At 38.8% G+C, this 21,507-nt stretch overlaps 1 protein-coding gene across 1 annotated transcript; it reads right to left on the bottom strand.

Annotated features, from left to right (window-relative positions):
• Nucleotides 1-590: 590 nt before the first annotated feature.
• Nucleotides 591-20,737, bottom strand: abcb8 (ATP-binding cassette, sub-family B (MDR/TAP), member 8). Its single transcript, XM_030767490.1, has 16 exons — nt 20,543-20,737; nt 18,193-18,529; nt 11,235-11,390; nt 7,100-7,194; nt 6,841-6,946; nt 6,289-6,450; nt 6,085-6,170; nt 5,733-5,830; nt 5,525-5,630; nt 4,093-4,126; nt 3,868-4,004; nt 2,555-2,649; nt 2,245-2,378; nt 1,961-2,108; nt 1,404-1,654; nt 591-1,097 (listed from the first exon to the last, which is right to left on the bottom strand). Exons 1-16 carry the CDS (start codon nt 20,671-20,673, stop codon nt 1,014-1,016), a joined length of 2,160 nt encoding a protein of 719 aa, XP_030623350.1. The 5' UTR covers nt 20,674-20,737; the 3' UTR covers nt 591-1,013.
• Between the last annotated feature and the right edge of the window lie 770 nt (nt 20,738-21,507).

Genomic DNA, 21,507 nt, shown 5'->3' with positions numbered 1-21,507 from the left:
TCCACTAGAAGAGTACTCTAGCTGTAGGGAAGATTATTGAGAGCTGACAGAGGTGTTGGGTGTGTGCTGGACTACACATTTCTGCCTCACAAAGGCCACGGCACATGGGCAGAAGCTATTCAAGTAGTGTGTTGATTTAGTCTTCAGTGATCAGGGCTATTCAGGTAGTGTGTTGATTTAGTCTTCAGTGATTGGGGTTAGGGGGCTTTTGTAACTTTGTGGGTGCAAGTGGTCAGAAACAATCTGCACTCTGCATTTTTTTCCCCCATAGAGTTGTGGAGTTCCTGAAGCATCAGCAGGATTAATCTGTATCTGTAATTCTGTTTCTCCATGAACTGTATGATGTGTCTAAAAAATAAACTTGTTTGCTCTTCACACATTTTTCAACATGAATTCATCTGCATTTGCTCGTGTTGTTTTGGATTTTCTCGTCATTGTGCATTCTGTTAATGGTCAAAAGAATATGACTGCATTCCACATTCTCATATCCATTTCCTTTATAAACAGCTCATGGAATGATCAGGAGTGACAAAGATTACTGTAAACAAATAGTAAGTCAATAGGAAGTGATGGTAACGATTTATTAATCCATTATTTATGTAGAATATTATATTATTCTGAATATTGTATTATTCTGCATGTAAAAACATCTCTCTTTGATACTGTCAATTAACATCACTAACATGATACTTTATACATAATAAAGCCTGGTTTTAAATCCTTAAAATCTCTTATAAAAGTAATGTGATTATGATATGTGTATTTTTATATTAAAAAAGTAATCCCTTAGTATTATGTAAACGGTTCGCCAGTGGGCATGGCAAGAAGACTCTGTCCACTGACCCTGCCTGACTAATCAATAGAAATCGTTTCTCCTTTTAAGGTCTTTAGCGTGTCTCACGATAAAACGAGCCCACACTTAAAACTTGTCCATTAGGAGCACCGGCTTGCCCAGGTGGAGCCCAGGGTAGTGTTGAAATACAACTCATCAGTAGTATGATGAAGCAACGCAGTCAGTTTTGCCCGTTGGATCTCTGTCGTCTGATAAGTTCAGCATACAGTCCTCCTTTACCCAGTAATTCCAGATGTGTCCCAGCCTTAAAGGAAACAAACAACACTCACGCATGTACACGCACACATCAGCATTTAGCATAATGCTGTGTCAACCAGCTGCAAAAAGTTTACCATTATCATTAGTAATTACCTCATGGACTTGACAGATTTGTCAAAATGGAACACTAAAGCTCTTGTCCATGTCAGTATCAAGTGTAATAAAACAGCTACTTAAAAACTAGCAGAAATATTAAAGTGCAGTAAAATTCTCACTCATGGTTTCAGTTTTATGCTGAATTGTGGTATTGTCTATTTCTGCTAAATTTAGAAAAAAAAACTGAAGCCTTTACCTCGACAATCCGCCCATTATTCATGACAACTATGAGGTCAGCGCCCTGAATGGTGCTGAGCCGGTGGGCAATAATGAGTACGGTGCGACCCGTTGTGGCCCGGTCCAAGGCTTCCTGAACCACCCGCTCAGACTCAGCATCCAGGGCGCTGGTGGCCTCATCCAGGATTAGAATGCTGGGGTTTTTGATCAGAGCGCGTGCAATGGCGATCCGCTGCTTCTGACCTCCGGAGAGGGTCGCACCTCGCTCACCTATATGTGCCCAAGAGTCAGGAGAGACTGAATAACTTAAATTCAAGAGAATGCAGCTGAAGTCATTATGAACTCAATATTTGATATTGACATAAAGATTTTGTAGCAGGCATAAATTTGATAAAATTATTTATTAAATGTTTAAATTTAATCCAATACTATTAAAATTAATTTCATTTATCAATATTTACCTTATTCGTTTGTCTTCTGTTTATTTATTAACGCTGAGATTTTGAGAGGAGTGTAGGTAATTAGGAGGAGATGTTAAAAACAAAGCTACAGCGTGAGGTTTTTACCCGTGCTTACCAACAACAGTGCCATACCCATCTGGAAAGGCAGTGATAAAGCTGTGTGCATTGGCCTGTTTTGCAGCAACATAAACCTCTTCATCAGTGGCCTCAGGTTTTCCAAAACGAATATTCTCCATCACAGATGTTCCAAAGAGCACAGGCTCCTAAAGGTTGGCCCAAAATGACAGCTCACATACAAATACAGACACATAAACACACTCACACACACACACACACACTCACACACACACACACACACACACACAAAGACCAACAACTCGAGATTTAAAAGAAATTAACCTGACTGATGAAGCCAATAGCTCTCCCTCTAAGCCAGGAAGGGTCCAGTGTCCTGATGTCCAGTCCATCCAGCATTATCACTCCACTGAGTGGATCATAAAAGCGCTCCAGAAGAGCAGCCACAGTGGACTTACCTGAGACACACGGCAAAAAGACCCACTAGGTCACTGCCAAGTGTTTTGGAGTACATCCAATGAATTAAAAAATGAACTACAGTATTGTAAAATAGTCAGGTAAATGCTTAATTTCAAGTTACATTTCCTTTTCTGATTTATACCAGAAACAAGATTGTGAAAATGTGGTAAATTACCTCCTCCTGACTCTCCGACAATAGCTACAGTTTTACATGGGGGTAGAGTCAGGCTGAAGTTCTTTAGAATCTGATGTCCAGGTCTTGTTGGGTAACTAAAAATCACACAATAAAATAAAACTTTGAAAATACAAACATGTTTGGGCCAGTACTTCTCTTACAATTAAAGATTTAAGAAGATATTCACTCCAGTTTGCAAAGGGAAAGGGACTTCATGAGTAAATTTGAAGTCTCTGTTCTGCATTTGGTGCAACCTCTGTTTTCTGATCCTCTGAAAGTGTTATTCTAATGAAAGTAGAGACAAGACTGGTTGAAAAAGGAGCTGCGTCAGTATCCACTCGGGGGCAAACGTAATCATATACTCGTATTGTCAAAAGATACATGAAATAAAATGTCTACCACGCTGTAAATATGATGTTTCAATGTTTATTCTCATCGTGTTTAGACTAGTTTTGAAGTTCATGATTTATAATTTATTGACATGGGGTCAGGGCTGGTTTTAATGAAGTTTAACAAAACAGAAGTGACACAGGAGAAAATGTGTAAACTACATTTTCACCCTAGCAGATGAGCTCCAGACCAGTGACTAATGGAATGTGTTGCTTTCTTTCTTTCTTTATCTGTCTAACTATACTTGACTATACTCCATCTATACTCTAACATTTAACTATACCCTGACATTTTGCTTTCATTTGATTGTTTCATGCTTTCCTTTGAAATTTACAGCCATTTGATGTCCATTTGATAAGACTAAAGTCAGATGTCACTGCATTTTTCAGTCAGTTTCAATACAGAAGCATGTAGTTATAGGTTACCCTAAGTGGATCACCTGCAAATATGAATTTATTTGTGCATTTGTTTTGTTTGTTTGTTAGCTATTGCAAAAGAAAATGAGTCGATATTATTTGAAATTCTGTCCTTTGTGTCTAACCGCCTATCTTTTTTGTATTTGTGAGTTGTTCTAAAAGCTTAATAAAGGGTTTTTTCAGCTATAGTATGGTGAGAAAATAAAACAGCTGTTTCAGTCAATCAGATTCTTTATGACTCTTCTGAAAATGCCTTCATTTCCCTCATAGGAATGTGCAGCAGCAGGCATAGTTTACACTTTGAACTGAGAAAGACAATGATGTCACCACACTGTCACTTAAAACAGGCAAGAGTCTTTTCAGACTTCACCACAGTTATTTGTGTTACATTTTGCCAAATTAACCAAAATGCACTTAATTTGCACTACTACATGCATGGACACCAGTATATGAAAAAAAAAAAAAAGAAAAAAAAAAAAAAAAATTAAAACCTGAAGAAAGTTTTACCTGAAGTTGACGTTCATGAAGTCAACTCGCCCAATTAAAGAGTGATGTGGAATTCGCCCTCCACCAGTTATTGGAATGGTAGGCTCCAAAGTCAAGTACTCAAAAACACGGGTCCCAGCACTAATGCCTCTCACCATCTACAACGGATAAAAAACAGATTAAAAAAAAAAAAAGAATCACAGCAGGGAGCTGATATTTGACATTAACGGACTTCATTTTACCCACCTGTCCAAACAGGATAGAAATGCTTGCCAAAGACCTGAAGAGAAAACACATGATGTGACCTCTGTATATTAGACATCTTTTTTTCTAGTGACTTGAAAACAATCATGGCTATCTTCTGTTGACTATACGACCTACATGATGATGTCAGTTAAGAATTTTCCAGGTGACATGTTGTAGCGTAGCCATGTTATTACTGTAACACATACAGTGTGTGTGTGTGTGTGTGTGTGTGTGTGTGTGTGTGTGTATATATATATATATTCATACACACACACACATATATAGATAGATATAGATACAGATAGATAGATATAGATATTATATTTAATGCATTCCCACTGTTATAAACACAATCAAACATTTACTAGCCCAGTACATTTACTGCAATGTGAAACCTTAAAGAAGTACATATTGTGCTTTCCAAAGACATGGACAAAAAAAACATAGAGGCTACCAAAAATTTGTGCTAGCTAAGTTAAATTTAAAAGGTAAAAACATAGAGGCTACCAATATTAATGTAGCCATGTTAAATTTGAAAGTTACAAACATAGAGGCTAGCAATATTGGTGTAGCTAAATTAAATTTGCAACAAAGCACATGACCAGGCCTGAAAGTAGGGAGTGAGATAACCTAACTTCGTAAAAGGTTTTAGTGTTCTTGATTACATTTAAATTATTTTTAAAATTGTGAATTGCGTAATCCCTGGGCAGACATGCAATCATAGTTGTGAATGTTATGAATATACAAGTGTTCTAGATTGTGCAACCATAGTTTAATCTGACATTGGTAATGCAGAAAGCAGAGAATATGTATGGCTGTCCAAAGGGGTGAAAGCCTGGGTTTAAACCTAAATCATGAGCCACTTTATAGCCACACAAAAGCAAAACAAATGTTTGTGTTCTCTCTTCATAAAGTTCCCAGCTCAAGAGGACGTGAACACAAACATTGCATTTCAAACACAATGGGAACTACCATCAAATAATAACACAGCTAGCTACTTGAAGTCATTTTATTTGGCTTTACATCTGATACCCTATCTGTGGAGAGGGAGGTTACACTTTAACTTTATCATGTGAAGTTAAGAGATCTTCTGCATTGTGACACTTCATTTGTGTCTGTCCGGAGTGTTATGCTTCACATACAAATGCACCTTATCACTAACACTTTCTCTAAATTAACAAATCATCAAATATTTTCAGCATTTGATAACATAGATGCTATTTGACTATTTTTAGTTGTCTCGTGCATTCACATCGGCCTCCATGCAGCATTATGAGTCTCGCTTAAAAAGAGTGCCACCTGGAACACTAACCATTGTTTTCCTTTATACCACTTTTGACAGTGTATTCATTCATTAGTTTAAGTTAGTCAGGTTTTCCCTCAGAATGTTCTGTCACTAGTTTTGGAATAGTACAGTGTATGTCTGACCCACCTCTGAACAGTTTGGGAAGCCACCAAAAATGACATCAGATCACCAGGAGACATCTCATCACTGGCCATCAAAGATCCACCAGCAAAAATGGTACCAAGAACAATGCCTATTAAAGACAAATAAACAAATAACAGATGACCCTCTCTATCCTCTGACACCATATGAAGCAAATTAAACTGTGATGTATCTATAAACAAATGTCACTTACAATTCAAAACAATGTTTGATAACCCTTGGAATATTGCTATTCCTGATCCCAAAGCTTCATTCATTTCACAGGACTTCTCCACCTCATGTCCGTATCTCCTGCAGGCCAAAGAAAACAGCCAGCCATTAATAAGGCATATCTCCATACAGTAATAAATCTCTCATCTGGTTAGAGAACCTTCTTACATAATGGTTTGGCACATTACGTAATAACATGGACAATACTGGTGATGATAATCTGTGGTTTCTGAGGAGACACCACCAAACATTGTTCTGAAGATAATGGAAATAACTGAGCGAGTTTAAGTATCACAGAATGTCTCTTAATATAAAGAGTATCACTGAATTCTCACTCCAGCTCTCTGTCCTCCATGGCAAATGCTCTCACAGTTCTCACATTGCCAAGAGCCTCGTCAGCAACTCCTGTTGCTTTGGCCACCTGAGGGTTGGAGTGGAAAATGAACTGAAGTGAATTGAAGAATTGAAGATTGAAGCCATAAGAGGGCAGAAACCTGGGTAGTGCAGTGAAAAAAAAATTCCTCTCATTCTGTGATTACCTGTTCTTGGGCTTTTCGAGACAGTTTACGCAAGAATGACCCGATGAATGCACCAGCTCCCACGAGACACGGTAGGACGACCACAGTCAGTCCAGTGAGCTTTGGAGAGATGACATACAGCGAGACACAACAGCCCACTGTCTGTGTGGTACTTCGCAAACCCTATAAACATGTGCAGAGATGTATTTATGGAGAGACCATCCAGGTATACGTTTAATGTTTGTTGGAAAATAAAGGGCCTTTAAAGGCTGCTGGGAAACCACATGCTGCAAGAGTGCTTTGACGCAGTGTTCTGAGTACACTTGTGGGATGAAAAAACATTCTTTGATGGCCTGAACACAGCATTGCTATTATTATACCAGTTGCTCCATTATTTTGTCACATAGGAAGCTGAGGCAAATGTGACACATATAAAATATGTTGATTTGGTCATTACAAGAGCCCCAAACACCTTTAAAAGTTAGGAACTTCACATGGACAATTTGTTGTTGTTCTTTTGTTGGATTTTCTTTTTCCCCACTTTAACTGTAATATGATCCTGTGAGACACTACCTGAGAAATGACCAGTTTGAAGGAAGATTTAAACTCCTGGATGTCAGATGTCAGTCGGTTCACCAGCTGTCCTGTCTTATTTGCATCAAAGAATGCAACATCCTGCCTAGAATGTGATTGAGTGACAAACACATCTAATTTTCAGATAATCACATCTGAACAATAGTATACTTTAATTGTTTTCTTTAAAAATGTAATCTGTAAAGATTGAAAATGTTCTGTAAAGTTTCTGCTGGCATAGACCATATTCTTGCATAACCTGAGTACAGATGCAAAAAGAGTTTTCCTCATGTTTGCAGCCACTCTCTCCCCAACTCTGGACAAAAGGATGATGTAGCCAGTAGTCATCAAACCCTATAGGAGAAAGAGAGACAAAATTATGGTTATTTGCCACTTGCATTCATCATTTACCTTTACCTGTCATTCTTTGTGTCACAGCAGTCTGACAAAAATTTACACTGAAGAGCAGAATCGTTCACCAAGTTCTATAGTCAAGGCATTAACTATCCAGTGTGGAAAAAATGAGGTCCATTTGTACATAGGTTCCTCAAGGCACAAAGCTATTCTGTATTATGGCAAGCAAAGAAGAAGGAATCTATGTGGTCTATGAAATTGTAAAGATGGTCCTCAGCTGATCCTAGCATGCATTTTTGTGACTGGCTAACCCTCAAGGAACAGGCAGAGGATCAGTAGGGTTGACACAAATAATTTAAATCAATTTAAATAAAATATATACTTTTTAAATTTAAACATTTTAAAATGTTAGCGATATCTGAAAAGTTATGCTGCATTTTTGTTCCCTGTGCATTATTGTGCAGGAAGACTTAAACATAGCCTTCTACATACATGTAATTACTTACATACATGCTCTTATTTACTTTACAATTTGGTTGACACTTTCTTCATCTGAATGCATTACTTATAAAAATAAATAAATAAATAAATAAATAAATAAATAAATAAATAAATAAATAAAAATAATTAAAAAACAAAAATTGGGGAGTGGTAGGTAGTCAAATGAATCAAAATTGTTAACTAATGCAGCTGCACTACCCAAATTTTTGATTTGAAACTGAACAAGGTGGTGGCGAAATATTAAGATGATTTATTGTCTGTTTCCCTGAGTACCAAACTCCCTCTTTGACTGAAACTCATAGATGACCCCAAAGCCTATAATCTAAGATCCAGTGGCATTGGGCTGGTATTTTGACCCATTAATCACTATTACAAGTGACAGGGTAGTTTCAGCAAGAACAAGAATGGATCTTTGGTTAAGAGACCTAAAATGATACTTTGATATGGTGATATGATTATAACGAACTGACAGCTCTCAGATATGTGCTTAATGATCTGCAGGATCACAAAGACCAGATATTGTACAGAAGACAGGAAGCTGAAATAAATTTTCTGGACCCATTTACCAAATTTTTGAACAGGTGAAACAAGGATAAGTTGAGACTGACGGCATGTTGTGGCACTATGAAAACAGCTTTCTAGGGTCAGATTCAGGATTTAAGTAACTCATTGTCGGTCTTTAATAAGCATTAATTACATTGCTGATATTATAAAGTATGCAATGTTTTTAGCTTTTTTTTTTCCTTTTTTAAACCTTTTATGTGCTTATGCTGAACTCTGAATACTGAGATGATGAACATTTTCAGGACTGCTTTATTTTTACAGAAGACCAGTGAGTCCTTCGTTAGTTAGACATGTCATGTTAAAGCATATTTTGTGGCTAACAAGTTTTTACTAGGGATTCAGACAGATTTAGTTTGGCCTTTTATCAGTTATTGCAGTGATTTTTCCTAATTTGTTCACCACCTGGTGTACACGTGTCTGTCAAACTCAACCCTAACCTTTCACTAAATGGTAGCCCTCACTATCTACAACATGTATTCTAAAATCTCTCTCATTTCCTTGACATTCTTCTGAAGCCCAAAACAGACTAACTATAACCCTATACCTGTGTTCCCACTTTGAGTCTCAATTCTGAAAGGGGTGTTGCCCCCTCAGTAAAACTTTTGCCCTCTCCGTTTTAACTGTAACCTTAGGCCTGGGCGATAAAACGATAGCGATATATACCGCAATAGACACTTCACCAATGGCAATAAGAGAACAGTTCGGCAGAATGTCCGATAGTTTCACTTAAATGCATCAAATGCAAACCACCAGGAAAGCACATAATGAATATGCAAAGTTCGGTTGCATGAACAAACCCCAAACAAGAGTTCAAGAATAGGGTCATAACATTACGTGAATAACGTCGTAATTTTACGAGAAAAAGTCATAATTTTAGGCTACCTGTTATTTTAGAAGGGAAATATCAGAATAGCAGCCTGCCGCCTGCGTTAAAATGAAGGACGTGGAGCATCTTGTGAAGTTATATTTTAGTACAGGTTTAACAAATAACAAAATACTTAATCTTTTGGCACATCAGCACCACATTATCATAAGTATCAGGATGAAACTGTGTCTATTCCCGAAGAAAGAACCACATGGACTTAGAGGAAATTACCTCTTTTGTTGCGATGTCATTCTCGTAAAATGACAACTTCATTCACGTAATTATACGACTTTTTCATGAGATACTATGACTTTATTCTCATTAAATTACAACTGTATTCTCATAATATTAAGGCTTTTTTCCCTCAATTACGACTATGACCTTACTGTTGAAATCTCAGAATTTTTTTACTCAACGTGGCCCAACGCTCCGTCATACAAAATAAAGTGGTTAAATCCAACCTTTTTTTCTCCTCTTGATTATTAAAAATAGGCCTATAAAAATGATCAGTAATTATTGATATAGACTGAAATGAAACATTTTATCATGATAAACTTTTCAGCTATATTGCCCAGCCCTAAGCCTAATCATAATGTGCATGTTTGTCCCCTTGAAAATCTCAAATGCCCCTCAGTCATTGCACCCTGCAGGCGGCCCTGGACGAATTCTACCTTAAAAATCACTATACAAATAATTAAAAAAAAATGAAACTGAAATTAAGATTTTGAAGCAAGTACTCTTCTTATGACTTAAGTCACTCAGTGAGACACTCCCATCTGGCAACTGTGCAGAGGAGATGTTATTTCCTTTCCAGTTACTAACAGAACAACCAGAATTGGAAGACAGTTTAAAATACTCTCCTCCCTTGCATGCAGTTAAAACTGGACAAGCTTTTTGCTCACTTTAAATAGGTAAATACTTCATGTTACACAAAAATTGGTGAATACGGAAGAGGAGAAAGCTTTCATTCAGCAATATTGGATGGTTTCTACCCATTTTCAGCTCTCCAGCAGGAATAACTTTAAGGTTATAGCAGCCGCCTTAGATGTTGAAACGGCTTTTGACAAGGCAGACAGACATAAAATGTTACTTGTTTCATAAATCAAAACGAATTCATTATTTGATGATGAATTTTTCATTAGGTAACACTTTTGTATGAGTCTCCAAGAGCCTGAGGGATAATAGACTCTTGTGGCTGTACATCTGAAGTGCAGTGTAATTGTGGTAATACTTGGTAACTTTAATAAAAGCAAACATAAGCTTTTACATCATACTACTTATGCATAAGCATATTCGTAATGTAGTCCATCCACCACTGAAAGAAACTGTACATATTCCAAATGGAACTAGACCCAGTTAGTTGCTTCAAATATGAGGCAGTAGCCCAAGAAACAATCATCCCCTAAATGTTACACTAACAAAAGTATAAACATGCATTTAGGACCTGAAAATACAGGGCCTCCTGAGAAAACAGGACTTCCCTTTCTGGACAGGCTGAAGACGCTCCATGAGCAGGCCTGAAACGGCATGCACCAGCCACTCGGTATGTTACTCAACACACTAACGAGGTCTTGAAGGGTGGCTGACTGAGCCTGGACACAGCAGGTGGCACGTCACTGTACAAACCAGAGAATGTGTGCAAAACCGTGTTAGCCTGCTGTGCCCTGCCCAGCTCAGTCATGGAGCATGGCTCTTCTATACCATTCTCACTCATCTGTGAAACTGTCATCCAAAGCATTTTTGATTTCAAATCGGTTGTTAACAAATGAGAAAAGTCTCGTTTTTCAATTTTGGATGTTGGAATTGGTACCTGAACAAATGACAAAAACTCCAGTTTTCCATTAAAATACAATTAAAATCCATTAAAATCCTTGTTCTATTTTAGTTTACTTTAAATCAAAAATGCTTCAGACAAAATGTACACAGACAGACCACCCCAACCTACCCTTCCAGCAGACTTCCAAACAAACCCAGCAACACAGTTGACATCAAGTCACATCTGTCAGGTATTTCTGGATGGTGGCTCTGCACATCTTTTCTCTAATATTGGGAAAAGTAATGGGGATTAGGAATCTTCCAAGTGTCCCCTGTAAACATGGAAGGATCTTACCTGTAAACCATACAGTCCCAGGAGCTTCAGAGCTGGTCCTCTGATATTCCTCATATAATTTCTAGCATGTTCTCTCATATGGCATGCTACCACATTCACCAAGTCTCCCAACATCAGAGGAATTTGGATATTCAGAATCGCAGCTCCAAATGCAAGCTTTATAAAAAGAAAAGAGCATTAGTATGCCAAAACAGACACTCTGTAACACGGTCCAGAGCAGATACATAAACAATTACCACCAAAATTATTTGCACCCCTAAAAAAGATGGACTACAAGCACTATGCAAAAAAATTGTAGGCTAGTTTTTCATGGTTGTCCTGTTTTCCTGGGTGCACATGCAGAGACACAGACAGCCACTAGAGATCACTGATGTCAGCTAACCCTTTTTTGGAACGAAATTTAAATAAAATGTGTACTTTACATTACATCAAGAGGCACTTAAGTCAACATTTCAGTCTCAGCAGTAATCAGGTTTTTGAAATGCTATTTTCTCTCTAATGCAGACTGTCCAGTCACCCATGACTTTGGGTCTTTACCTCAGACAACAGCCACTGTTATGGACCCGAGTGAGGATGGCCCTCACATCCCATGACACATGCTTGAAGCCTGCCCCATCCTGGTTTACAGCTGAGTTTTGTCCTGTGTCAGGTATAGAGGCATCATCAGAACCTGAGGGAGTGCTCACAACCATGGCTGCCAACAGGTCAAAGCCATTTAAACCAGCTTTATCAAAGATGAGAACATTAGAGAGTCCAACAGTTTGTAGGTGCGATTTCTGTTAGTCCTAAATACATAAAATGATCCGCCCCAGCTAGGGTTGCAACAAATAATGAACATAGTCAACTAAAATTGATGACAAAATTAGTTGCCAACGAATTTATTTGTCGATTAGTTGGTTATGTCATTTTGTGTTTTTCATGCTGACTTGGAATGCTCAGACATGTGGCCTAAGCTATGTTGCTTTACTGGAGAGAACAATAGAGATAGCAACACCTTCACGACTAAAGACCTCAAAAGTGTAGCAGCATTTCACTCTTAATTTTGCCAAGAAGGTTGCAAACCACAAAATGTGCAAACTTGACCTTGTCTGGCATGGGAGCATATCAGTTATGCTCAAGCATCTGAAGAGGTGGCACGGTGGCTCTCTGGATGATCAAGACTCATCTCATTAAGCTAGTTAGCTAGATAGCATAGCTAATGTTAATGTTAAAAGCCATGTAACTTTGTGTTATGAACTGTAATGTTTTCTATTTTGAAATACATCTCCTCTTGATCAACAAACAATTAATTACGTTGAACATTCAGATGACGTTGAAAAGAAAGATTTCTACAGCTCATGTCTATGCATGCGTGCCCAATGTGGGTTGCATTCAAATTAATTTGAAAGATTTATGGGTTTGTTGGATCTCACGGCTTTCTTCAAAGGAAGCAAACTTGTACTCCCCAGCAAGCAACTGCCCTCACTGAATTAGTCCTAGTGACCATTCATTAAAAATGTATTTTCGAATGAAGTTTTCATCTTTATTGTCTTTATTGTTAGCTAGCATATGCCTAAAACAACCTCAAGCTAAGTTTAAAAGCTGATAGATAACTAAGAGCCACTGAGTCATTGTGCGATTCACAATCCGAGCAGTGGATTATTTCTTTCAATATTCGATAGATTATTCGACTATCAGAATAGTCAGTAGTTGCAGCCCTGGCCCCAGCTCCCACATACTATCCTGTCTTCATCTCTCCATGCTTTCATTTTGCTGTCTCCTCCATCCCTGTCTGCTGTAGCAATCATGTTTACACACACATTTAGACCACGGGCAGCTGTGGTCTAAAGGTTAAAGAACCGGGCTTGTGACTGGAGGGTTGCCAGTTTGATTCCCAGGCCCAACATCCACGGTTGTGTGCCCTTGAGCAAATCACTTAACCCTAATGCTCCCCGGGCACAGAGAGGAATGCTGTGTGTTCACTACTGGTGTGTTGGATGGGTTAAATGCAGAGGACAAATTCACTGTGTGTGTGCACGCAATCACGGAAACCTAACTTAACATACTCCATCACCCCTCCATTTTATTTAGGGGTCCAAGCAGTGAAGCTGCTGGAACGGTATTGTCTTTGTTCTGATTTTATTATTATTATTAGGGGCCAAGCAGCGAAGCTGCAGGCACCTATTGTAACTGTTCGAATTTTTCACTATGATTATTACGTTTTCTCCTCTGGAAGTCTATGGCAGCCCATAGAACCCCTTGGTGGATTTCAATGAAATTTGGCACATTAATAGAGGACAGGCAAAGTATCCATGAACCAAATTTGACTATAACTTTTGAACCATTTGTCCTGGAGTTCTGATCTTTTTTCCTCTGGATCCTTGGGTCATGACGAGTCGAACTGCCATCAATTAGATTTTCTGTCATTTTGAATTTTTCGAAAAACATACTTTTGTGAACTAGTCCTAGACCAGGAAGTAAGCATATCTCAGCAATGCTTTGGTGGATTGATGCCAAACTTGGTACACTTCATTTAGAGGGGGAGCACATAGGCCTACTTCAAACAAATTTCTTGTGCATCATCACAGTATCAAGCTCTAACTGGGATATTATGACCCCTAGGTGTCGGCCATTTTATTTGTCAGCCATCTTGAATTTAGAAATTTTCAATGGCAGACCATAGAAGCCCTTCATGTATCATGGTGAAATTTGGCACTCTCACAGAGCACATTCCAAGGTACCCAGGCACCAATTTTGGTTTAATTCCATCATTGCCTCTAGCGCCACCAACAGGCCAAAATTCAAAGTACATTTCTGCATATAAGGTTTGAACCTTGGGTAGTAAGTTTGACCTGAATCCCTGTTATTATGTTAAGTAGAAGGAAGGCACGTTTTTGAAATCTGCCATATTGAATTGTCCGCCATTTTGAATTTTTCAAAAAACCTACTTTGGCAAACTAGTCCTAGACCATTGATCCTATCACCACCAAATTTGGCGTGTATCATCCACAGAAAGTTCTGACCAAAAGTTGTATAAATAATTTTGCTAGGCCAAAGGATATGGCCACTGTTGTCCAATGAATTTCAATGGCGAAGCCTCCAAAACAGGAAGTGAGCATGTCTCAGCAATGCTTGGTTAGATAGATGCCCAATTGGGTACACATCATTGTAAAGGGGAGTGATGGGTACCCACAAAATTTCATGAAATTTGGTCCCAAGAGGGCACTATACCAGAAAAACACACACATATGTATTGCAGCGCCCATTACTCCAGGACGAGAGCAAATTATTTCATCTAAACTTCTTCATCACAGTAGGGGACCCTAGGTGAGAAATTATAAAACCTGCATGTCAGCCATTTTGTATTTCAGCCATCTTGGTATCATTATTTTTTCAGTGGTTTGGTGCAGCAGGCCTTAGAAGCCCTATGTTGATTTTTGTGGAATCTCCCAGTCGTGAGTGTAACAGAGGGTGTCAATGTGTCTGTTCACCCTGTGATGAACTGGTGTCTTGTTCACGGGTTGTTCTGATTACTTGTCTATCTGGTGGCCATGAGCTGCTTGGCCCTGTCATTGCTGCTTGCAGCCATATTTAGGGACCAAACAGTGAAGCTGCTGGAACCCTATTGTTTTTGTTCTGATTATTAGGGGTCCAGCAGCAAAGCTGCTGGAACCCTATTGTAATTGGTAGAATTTTTCACTATTATTATTGTTTCCGCCATAGGAGTCTATGGCAGCCCCTAGAACCCCTTGGTGGATTTTTGTGAAATTTGGCACATTGATAGAGGACAGTCCAAGGTATCCAGGCACCAAATTTGGGGTCAATCCATGCATCCCTGCAGCGCCATCAGCAGGTCAAAAATCAAGGTACTTTTTTGTCACATATTTGCTCATAACTTTTGAACCGCTTGACCTAGACTCATGATCTTTTCTCCCCTGAATCCTTGGGTTATGGCGAGTCAAATGGACCCATCGGCGTCAATTTCCGCCCCCCTAGATTTTCCGCCATTTTGAATTTTTCCAAAAACCTACTTTTGCGAACTAGTCCTAGACCGTTGACGCAATCACCACCAAATTTGGTACACATCATCTACAGACCATCGTGATCAAATGGTGTATAAAGAATTTTGCTAGTCCAAAGGGTGTGGTCGCTGTCGTCCAATGAAATTTGATGAAGTGCCCTCTAAAACAGGAAGTGAGGATATCTCAGCAATCCTTGTATGGACTGATGCCAAACTTGGTACAGTTCATTGACATGATACATACTAGGTCCCCACCAAGTTTCATGACATTTGGCCTCTTGGTGGCGCTATAGCATACAAACATAAAACATTGTATTCAAATACCCATAACTCCAAGACAAAAGCAGATATTTCAGCCAAACTATTTGTGCATCATCACGGTATCAAGCCCTAAACGGAATACTCCAGGCCCCAGCTCAGGTCCAGGCCCCAGGGAAGCTTCCCCCAGTGAGACTAAGTCCCTGGAGCTAACCTCAAGGCCCCAGGGAAGCCAGCGGTCTTCCCCAACTTCCAGGCAACCTAATGGGGGGAGCTTCCGGACTGGGCCTGGGTCCCTGCTTCCCCCTTGGGGCCTCAGTCCCTGGAGCCAACCTCCAGGCCTCAGGGAAGCCAGCGCTCTTCCCCAACTTCCAGTCACTATAATGGGGGGAGCTTCCGGACCAGGCCCGGATCCCTGCTTCCCGCAAAGTACCACCGAAGGATGTCTGCTCACACTCTGATGGACTGCTGTCTTCTTCAGGGCTTCTTCTGATCAGTCCTCTACCTGCTGGCGCTCAACTGCTTGGCCCCAGCATTGCTGCTTGCAGCTATATTTATTATTATTATTATTATTATTATTATTATTATTATTATATGGCTCCAGATGAACAAAAAAGCCGATTGGACCAAAATGATCCGCCATGCTAGTTTTTGATTTTTCCGCCATTTTGAATTTTTTGTGAAACTTTTCAAATCTATCTCCTCCTAGATGATTCTTCCAATTTGCATGAAACTTGGAATACATCATCTACAGACCATGCTGATTAAAGGTTGTAAAAAGAATTTTGATTCGTTTAACCATTTTAAAGTTGCATGTCAATCAAATTTTAGGGCATGGCCCCTATTGACTCTATATTTTGTGATGTAAAAGTTTAAATTTCATGAAACTTGATACATTTTATCAGCATCATATTCCTTGGAAGCACATCAAATTTTGTCCATAGGGGCGCTATAACTGCAACATTGCGATATCTCATAACTGCTAAACTGCTAAAAATCTGAAAATCGGTGTAGGCTACTTATACTTGGCCGCATTTGCTCACATTTCCCAGAGTGCCAATTGGCTTGCTCAACAGAAATGGCTGCCAGCTGCCAATCAAATCTCAGCAGTTCATATTTGCAAGTGTGAATGCCTGGTCTTCATGAAATTTCAAACTGTGTGGTCAATGTGACACCTATTTTTTGACATTTCCTACCATTCCATCTCTTATTTCTCCTGTTGAAGCCATTGAACCACTTCTAATTCCACCACTGATTGCAACCTCTGTGATTCTGCGTGGACCACGGTGATCGCCGCTTGCGGCTATATATATACACACACATACACTATATACATATATATATATATATTTTTTTTTTTAAACACTGTACTATGTCCACCTACAACACTACAACAGAAAGAATCAGTGGTTTGGCTTTGAAACACATTTGACATATTGTCCTGCCAACACATACACTTGCACTGATGCACAAACAAACACGATATGGGGGAAAGTTAAGAGTCAGGTTGAGAGATGACAGCTGTGAGATTAATAGCTAGCCAGCTGAGTGCTTTTACACAGGTTATGTTAACAAGTTGCTTAGGAGTCATGCTTGTTCATGCATTATGAGGAAAAAAACAGGAACTCAAATGAACTCAATTTCACTTACGTCAGGTTAAGTGACTTTGTCACAACAACTTTGCACAAACCCTGTAGAAGTGGGACCAACAGCTACATGGCTAAATAAAGCTTTTGCTAGAAATACAGAAGTTTAGGCTTCTTTCATTTCTTTCATTTTTTTTGTATTTTCATCCATGATCACCCACCTTCTTCAGTGTGACGGTGATTGCGACTGGTGCTCCTTAGAGTGACCACAAAATCTACACACAATTTAATTCTCTGAATGCCAAGAAAATCTACAAACAATTTAATTTCCTGAATGCTAGAAAAATCTACACACAGTTTAATTTGCTGAATGCCACAAAAATCTACACACAGTTTAATTTGCGGAATGCCAGAAAAATCTACACATAATTTAATTTCCTGAATGCCAGAAAAATCTAATTCACCTGAAATATCAGGCTTGCTCACAAAGTTATCCAGAGACAGTGACAAAACACTGTATTTTACAGACAGATAAAGTCACAGATGACACTGTTCATTTAATAATTTCAGGAAATTTCAGGTCAACTGCATTAGAAAACAACACATATTTTTTCATCTTTTACAGCGTAAAATACAGCTCATAATATTTGTTTTTAAAATGTGTGTGTGTGTGTGTTTGTTTTTTTTATAAAGCTCATCTTTTTCAAGGGTGCAAACATTTTGAAGGTGCTTGTTGACTTGTCATGAGTGTGTTTTATCATTTTCCTGCATAAAATATGCACATGTTCTAAATTGCGTATTGCACTGAGGTTGCCATGCTGGAGTAAAACTAAATTTAGTGTTTTCAGAAAATGTTACATTTTTCTTATAAAAAAAAAAAAGAGGCCCATTCATGTGTCACAGACAAATTAAATAAACAAATTTTTAAACATATCACTTTTTTAGGAGCAATACAGAAACTCATATTATTATTTTAATATAAATAGACATAAAATTTAATCATAACCTGCAAAAGTCTGATTGGTACGATCATTAATTTAACTTACCAATGATTTACTGATACCACATTCTTTGACCTAATAAAGTAGACATTGTTAGATCAGAAATTACTTACAATAATAGCTCCTATTAGGGCTAATAGCTGAGGATGAAGGAACTCCCAGAGAATGGCCCAGCTGAACTCAGGGACCTTTTCCACTGTTTGAACTGCAGATGGTGCATTTTTATCCAAGTCAGCTTGACAATACGCCATACCACAGGACAGCCGTGCAACCACTGTTAACGCAACTGGACCCAAAACCAACTTCAAGGTGACCTTGGGAGATGTTGGAGTGTGCCCAGTGGCATGTCTGACTACTTTATGGGCTTGACCCCAAAGACGGGCCACTGTCCAGGCAGGCTGTTTGCTACATTGCTGTGCACTGCAGCGGAATGGTGAATATACTCCAAATCTAAAGCATAACAACAACAACAACAAAAAGTAAGACTCTAAACAAGTGTTTCAAGTTGGTCTGTAAGACAATTAAAATCCCATTATGGGCTAACCAATGGGGCAATGAAACTTCACTTGACATATGACACAGTCTGTAACAGTAGCCTATGGGCTACGATCACCCAAACACGGGCTACGATCACCCAAACACTGGCTACAGGAGTTTCCTTTCAACTCCACATCCAGCGCCAGAAATGGACATGACAGCTAATAAATGTTTTACAAGTCATGCAGTCAATAAGGAAATAATAACTGAAAATAATCAATGAAACTATGAGTTCAGGGAGGTCATCTTCTTTGTAACACCTGGTTGAGAAGTTCCAAGTACAATAATCACAGAGCTATTAGATATTGAAATCACAGGATGCTGCAAGATTATATATGATTGTACATAGAGCCCGACCAATAAAGCCGGGAGCTGATACTATCGGCCGATATGAGCTAATTGCAGATAAATTGGTATTGGGGTTTATAATGGCCACTAAATGACAATTTAAAAAGAGACGGAAAATGAATCCTTAAACCATGTTATGACATTCATGTCAGCCATGCCTGGTTTTGCTGCAGTAATGTGAAAGCCGGTACAGTCAGTCAAACATCAAAATTACGTTTACAGTAGTTGAGTGGTGAACAAATGTTGCTGTTGACTAACTTGATTGTAGGTTTATTTATGAAATAGTGTGGTAGTTCTAGCAAGTAAACAAACAACGGTCCTGTCATTTCTCCCTCGTCTCCTCTAAAAAATGTTATCTGGCAACATCGCTTAGGTTACTGACAAAGCAAGCTAATGCCATGTTTATCAGTGGAAGACCGCTAACGTTAATGAGCGACTGAACTGTTAACTTATTCTGTCTAAATGATGTGATGGTAATATGCAACTCGCATGTCTGTAGTTACAGTCGGTGCATTGAAAATTATTAAATCAGAGGGGGCACGTAAATAAACGTGAGCTTAACAAGTATCTTACATGGCTTGGTAGCCAAGTAAAGTTATCTAGTTTCTCTTTCAAACATGTAGTGTGAAATCCCAAGTCCTCAATATGACATGACTACAGTCATGTCGTATTAGATGCATTCAACAGCAGCGTTTACTCTAGCTCACTGTATCAGTTTATTGCATTATCTATCAAAACTTTAGTATATTCTGCTGCACTTTTGTTCAAAGTACTACTTGTGGCAATACAACATGTTTATTTTTAAACCCTATTATGTCATGTTATCTTGGTGGGGAGTCTTACATAACTACACATAACAAATGTTAGGAAAATCTTTGTTTATGTTATGTGTTTCTGAAAAAAGAAAAAAGAAGAATATCGGCCGATATATCATTATCGGATTTTTAAATCATCAAATATTGAAATCGGTATCGGTCTGAAAAATCCTATATCTGTTGGGCTCTAATTGTATCTCCGGGGGGCATTCAAGTGGGTTTAGTGAAAACTCAGACTAAGGTAACTCAGAGTAAGTAGTAAACCTCCTAATGGAAGACTCCTATGGCTTCATTCTCCTAGCAAAACAAAGCATATCTTTTATTATGAGGTTTACTGCTTACTTTGAGTTAATTTAACCAGAAGTAAACGGGATAAGCCAGTTACCTCGCTTCGTAGTGCAGCCCTCTTTCTAGAATGACCCCCACCACCCGCTCTTTGCTAACACAAGAAGTACTGACTAATCACAAAGACCCTCCCTGCACATGCTATGCTTAAATCCGCAATGTCAAATTAATTCCTAACAAGACTGCTACCAATATGTCCTTGACATCGTAAACAAGACATAGCTCTGTGCTCTCATCACAGCTAAGCATACCTGAAACGACTTATCTAAGCTCTCAGACGTAATAACACAGGGATGGAATAGAAATTAACTTAGTACTTGTAACCGCATTCCCTCATATATTGCATTTGCAAGCATACGAACACACCTACATTAAAATACTATACAATTATACACCGCCACGTATGTCTAATCCGTACCGTTTAATGCTGGATAAATCTCCTGATTGGTTAAATCTTGCATACAAAGGTCGAACTGAAGTGACTATAGTGTGTCTTCGACTGCAGCGTACAAACTGCAAAAAATTTAATCCAGACATAGTGACTAGCATGACCAATTCCTTGAAAGAAACAGAATACTTTACTCAAAGGGTACAGAGGTCTGTATGCGGGCTGCCATTTTAACACAATCCCATAATGCACTCCTTTGATTGATTCGCGGAGATGAGCACTTGTTCAACTTCTGCGCAGACCAAACTTTCATAGAATGATTACTGTTTTAAAGGGATATTCATAAGCGTGGGAAGAGACGCTCTTGGCACTAGAAAAGTCCGGTTTGGTCTTTGGAGTGAGGCACGGTCAGCTGTTTCTCACTTTATCCAATCATAAAACACTTGTTTTTGCGAATAACCAGTTGAGTGACAAGCCTCGTGTCACTTGTTCTAGCGACACATAGTCGAAATGAATAACTCCAAGCGATTTTAGTTAAGCGAGGCGGTATACGTTTAAATACATTTTGTTAGTGTATACGGAGAACACACAGAGAACTGTTATTCATCTATAAAGATATGCAGCTTACAGTTTCAGTTGTGGTTATGTACATTATGAACGGCAGTACATCATAGAAATCCAACCGTTTCATCAGCCCGTGTCTTCCCTCAATGTGTCAGGGCCTCACACATTTTGTGGGTCTCTAAGGATCCATATTACACTGTTTAACCAATGTTTGAACACAACTGCTTTGGCCCAAGTGGCTCATTTCCTTGTCTTACTGGGTCCACTTACGTGACGATAAGAGTCCTCACCCTTTGGGATGTTTGAAATAGTGAAGACATACTGGTTATTCAAAGCTTTGCCTTGCCCTGCATATGGTCTTTGTGGTGTTTGATTCTGTATTTTCATAGGCAAGGTGTATCTACCCGGTAGTGGTAAACGTCAGAGTAAAT

Source organism: Chanos chanos, chromosome 3 (genome assembly GCF_902362185.1).
Source record: "Chanos chanos chromosome 3, fChaCha1.1, whole genome shotgun sequence".
Lineage (NCBI taxonomy): Eukaryota > Metazoa > Chordata > Actinopteri > Gonorynchiformes > Chanidae > Chanos > Chanos chanos.
This window is presented reverse-complemented; position numbering and strand designations above follow the sequence as displayed.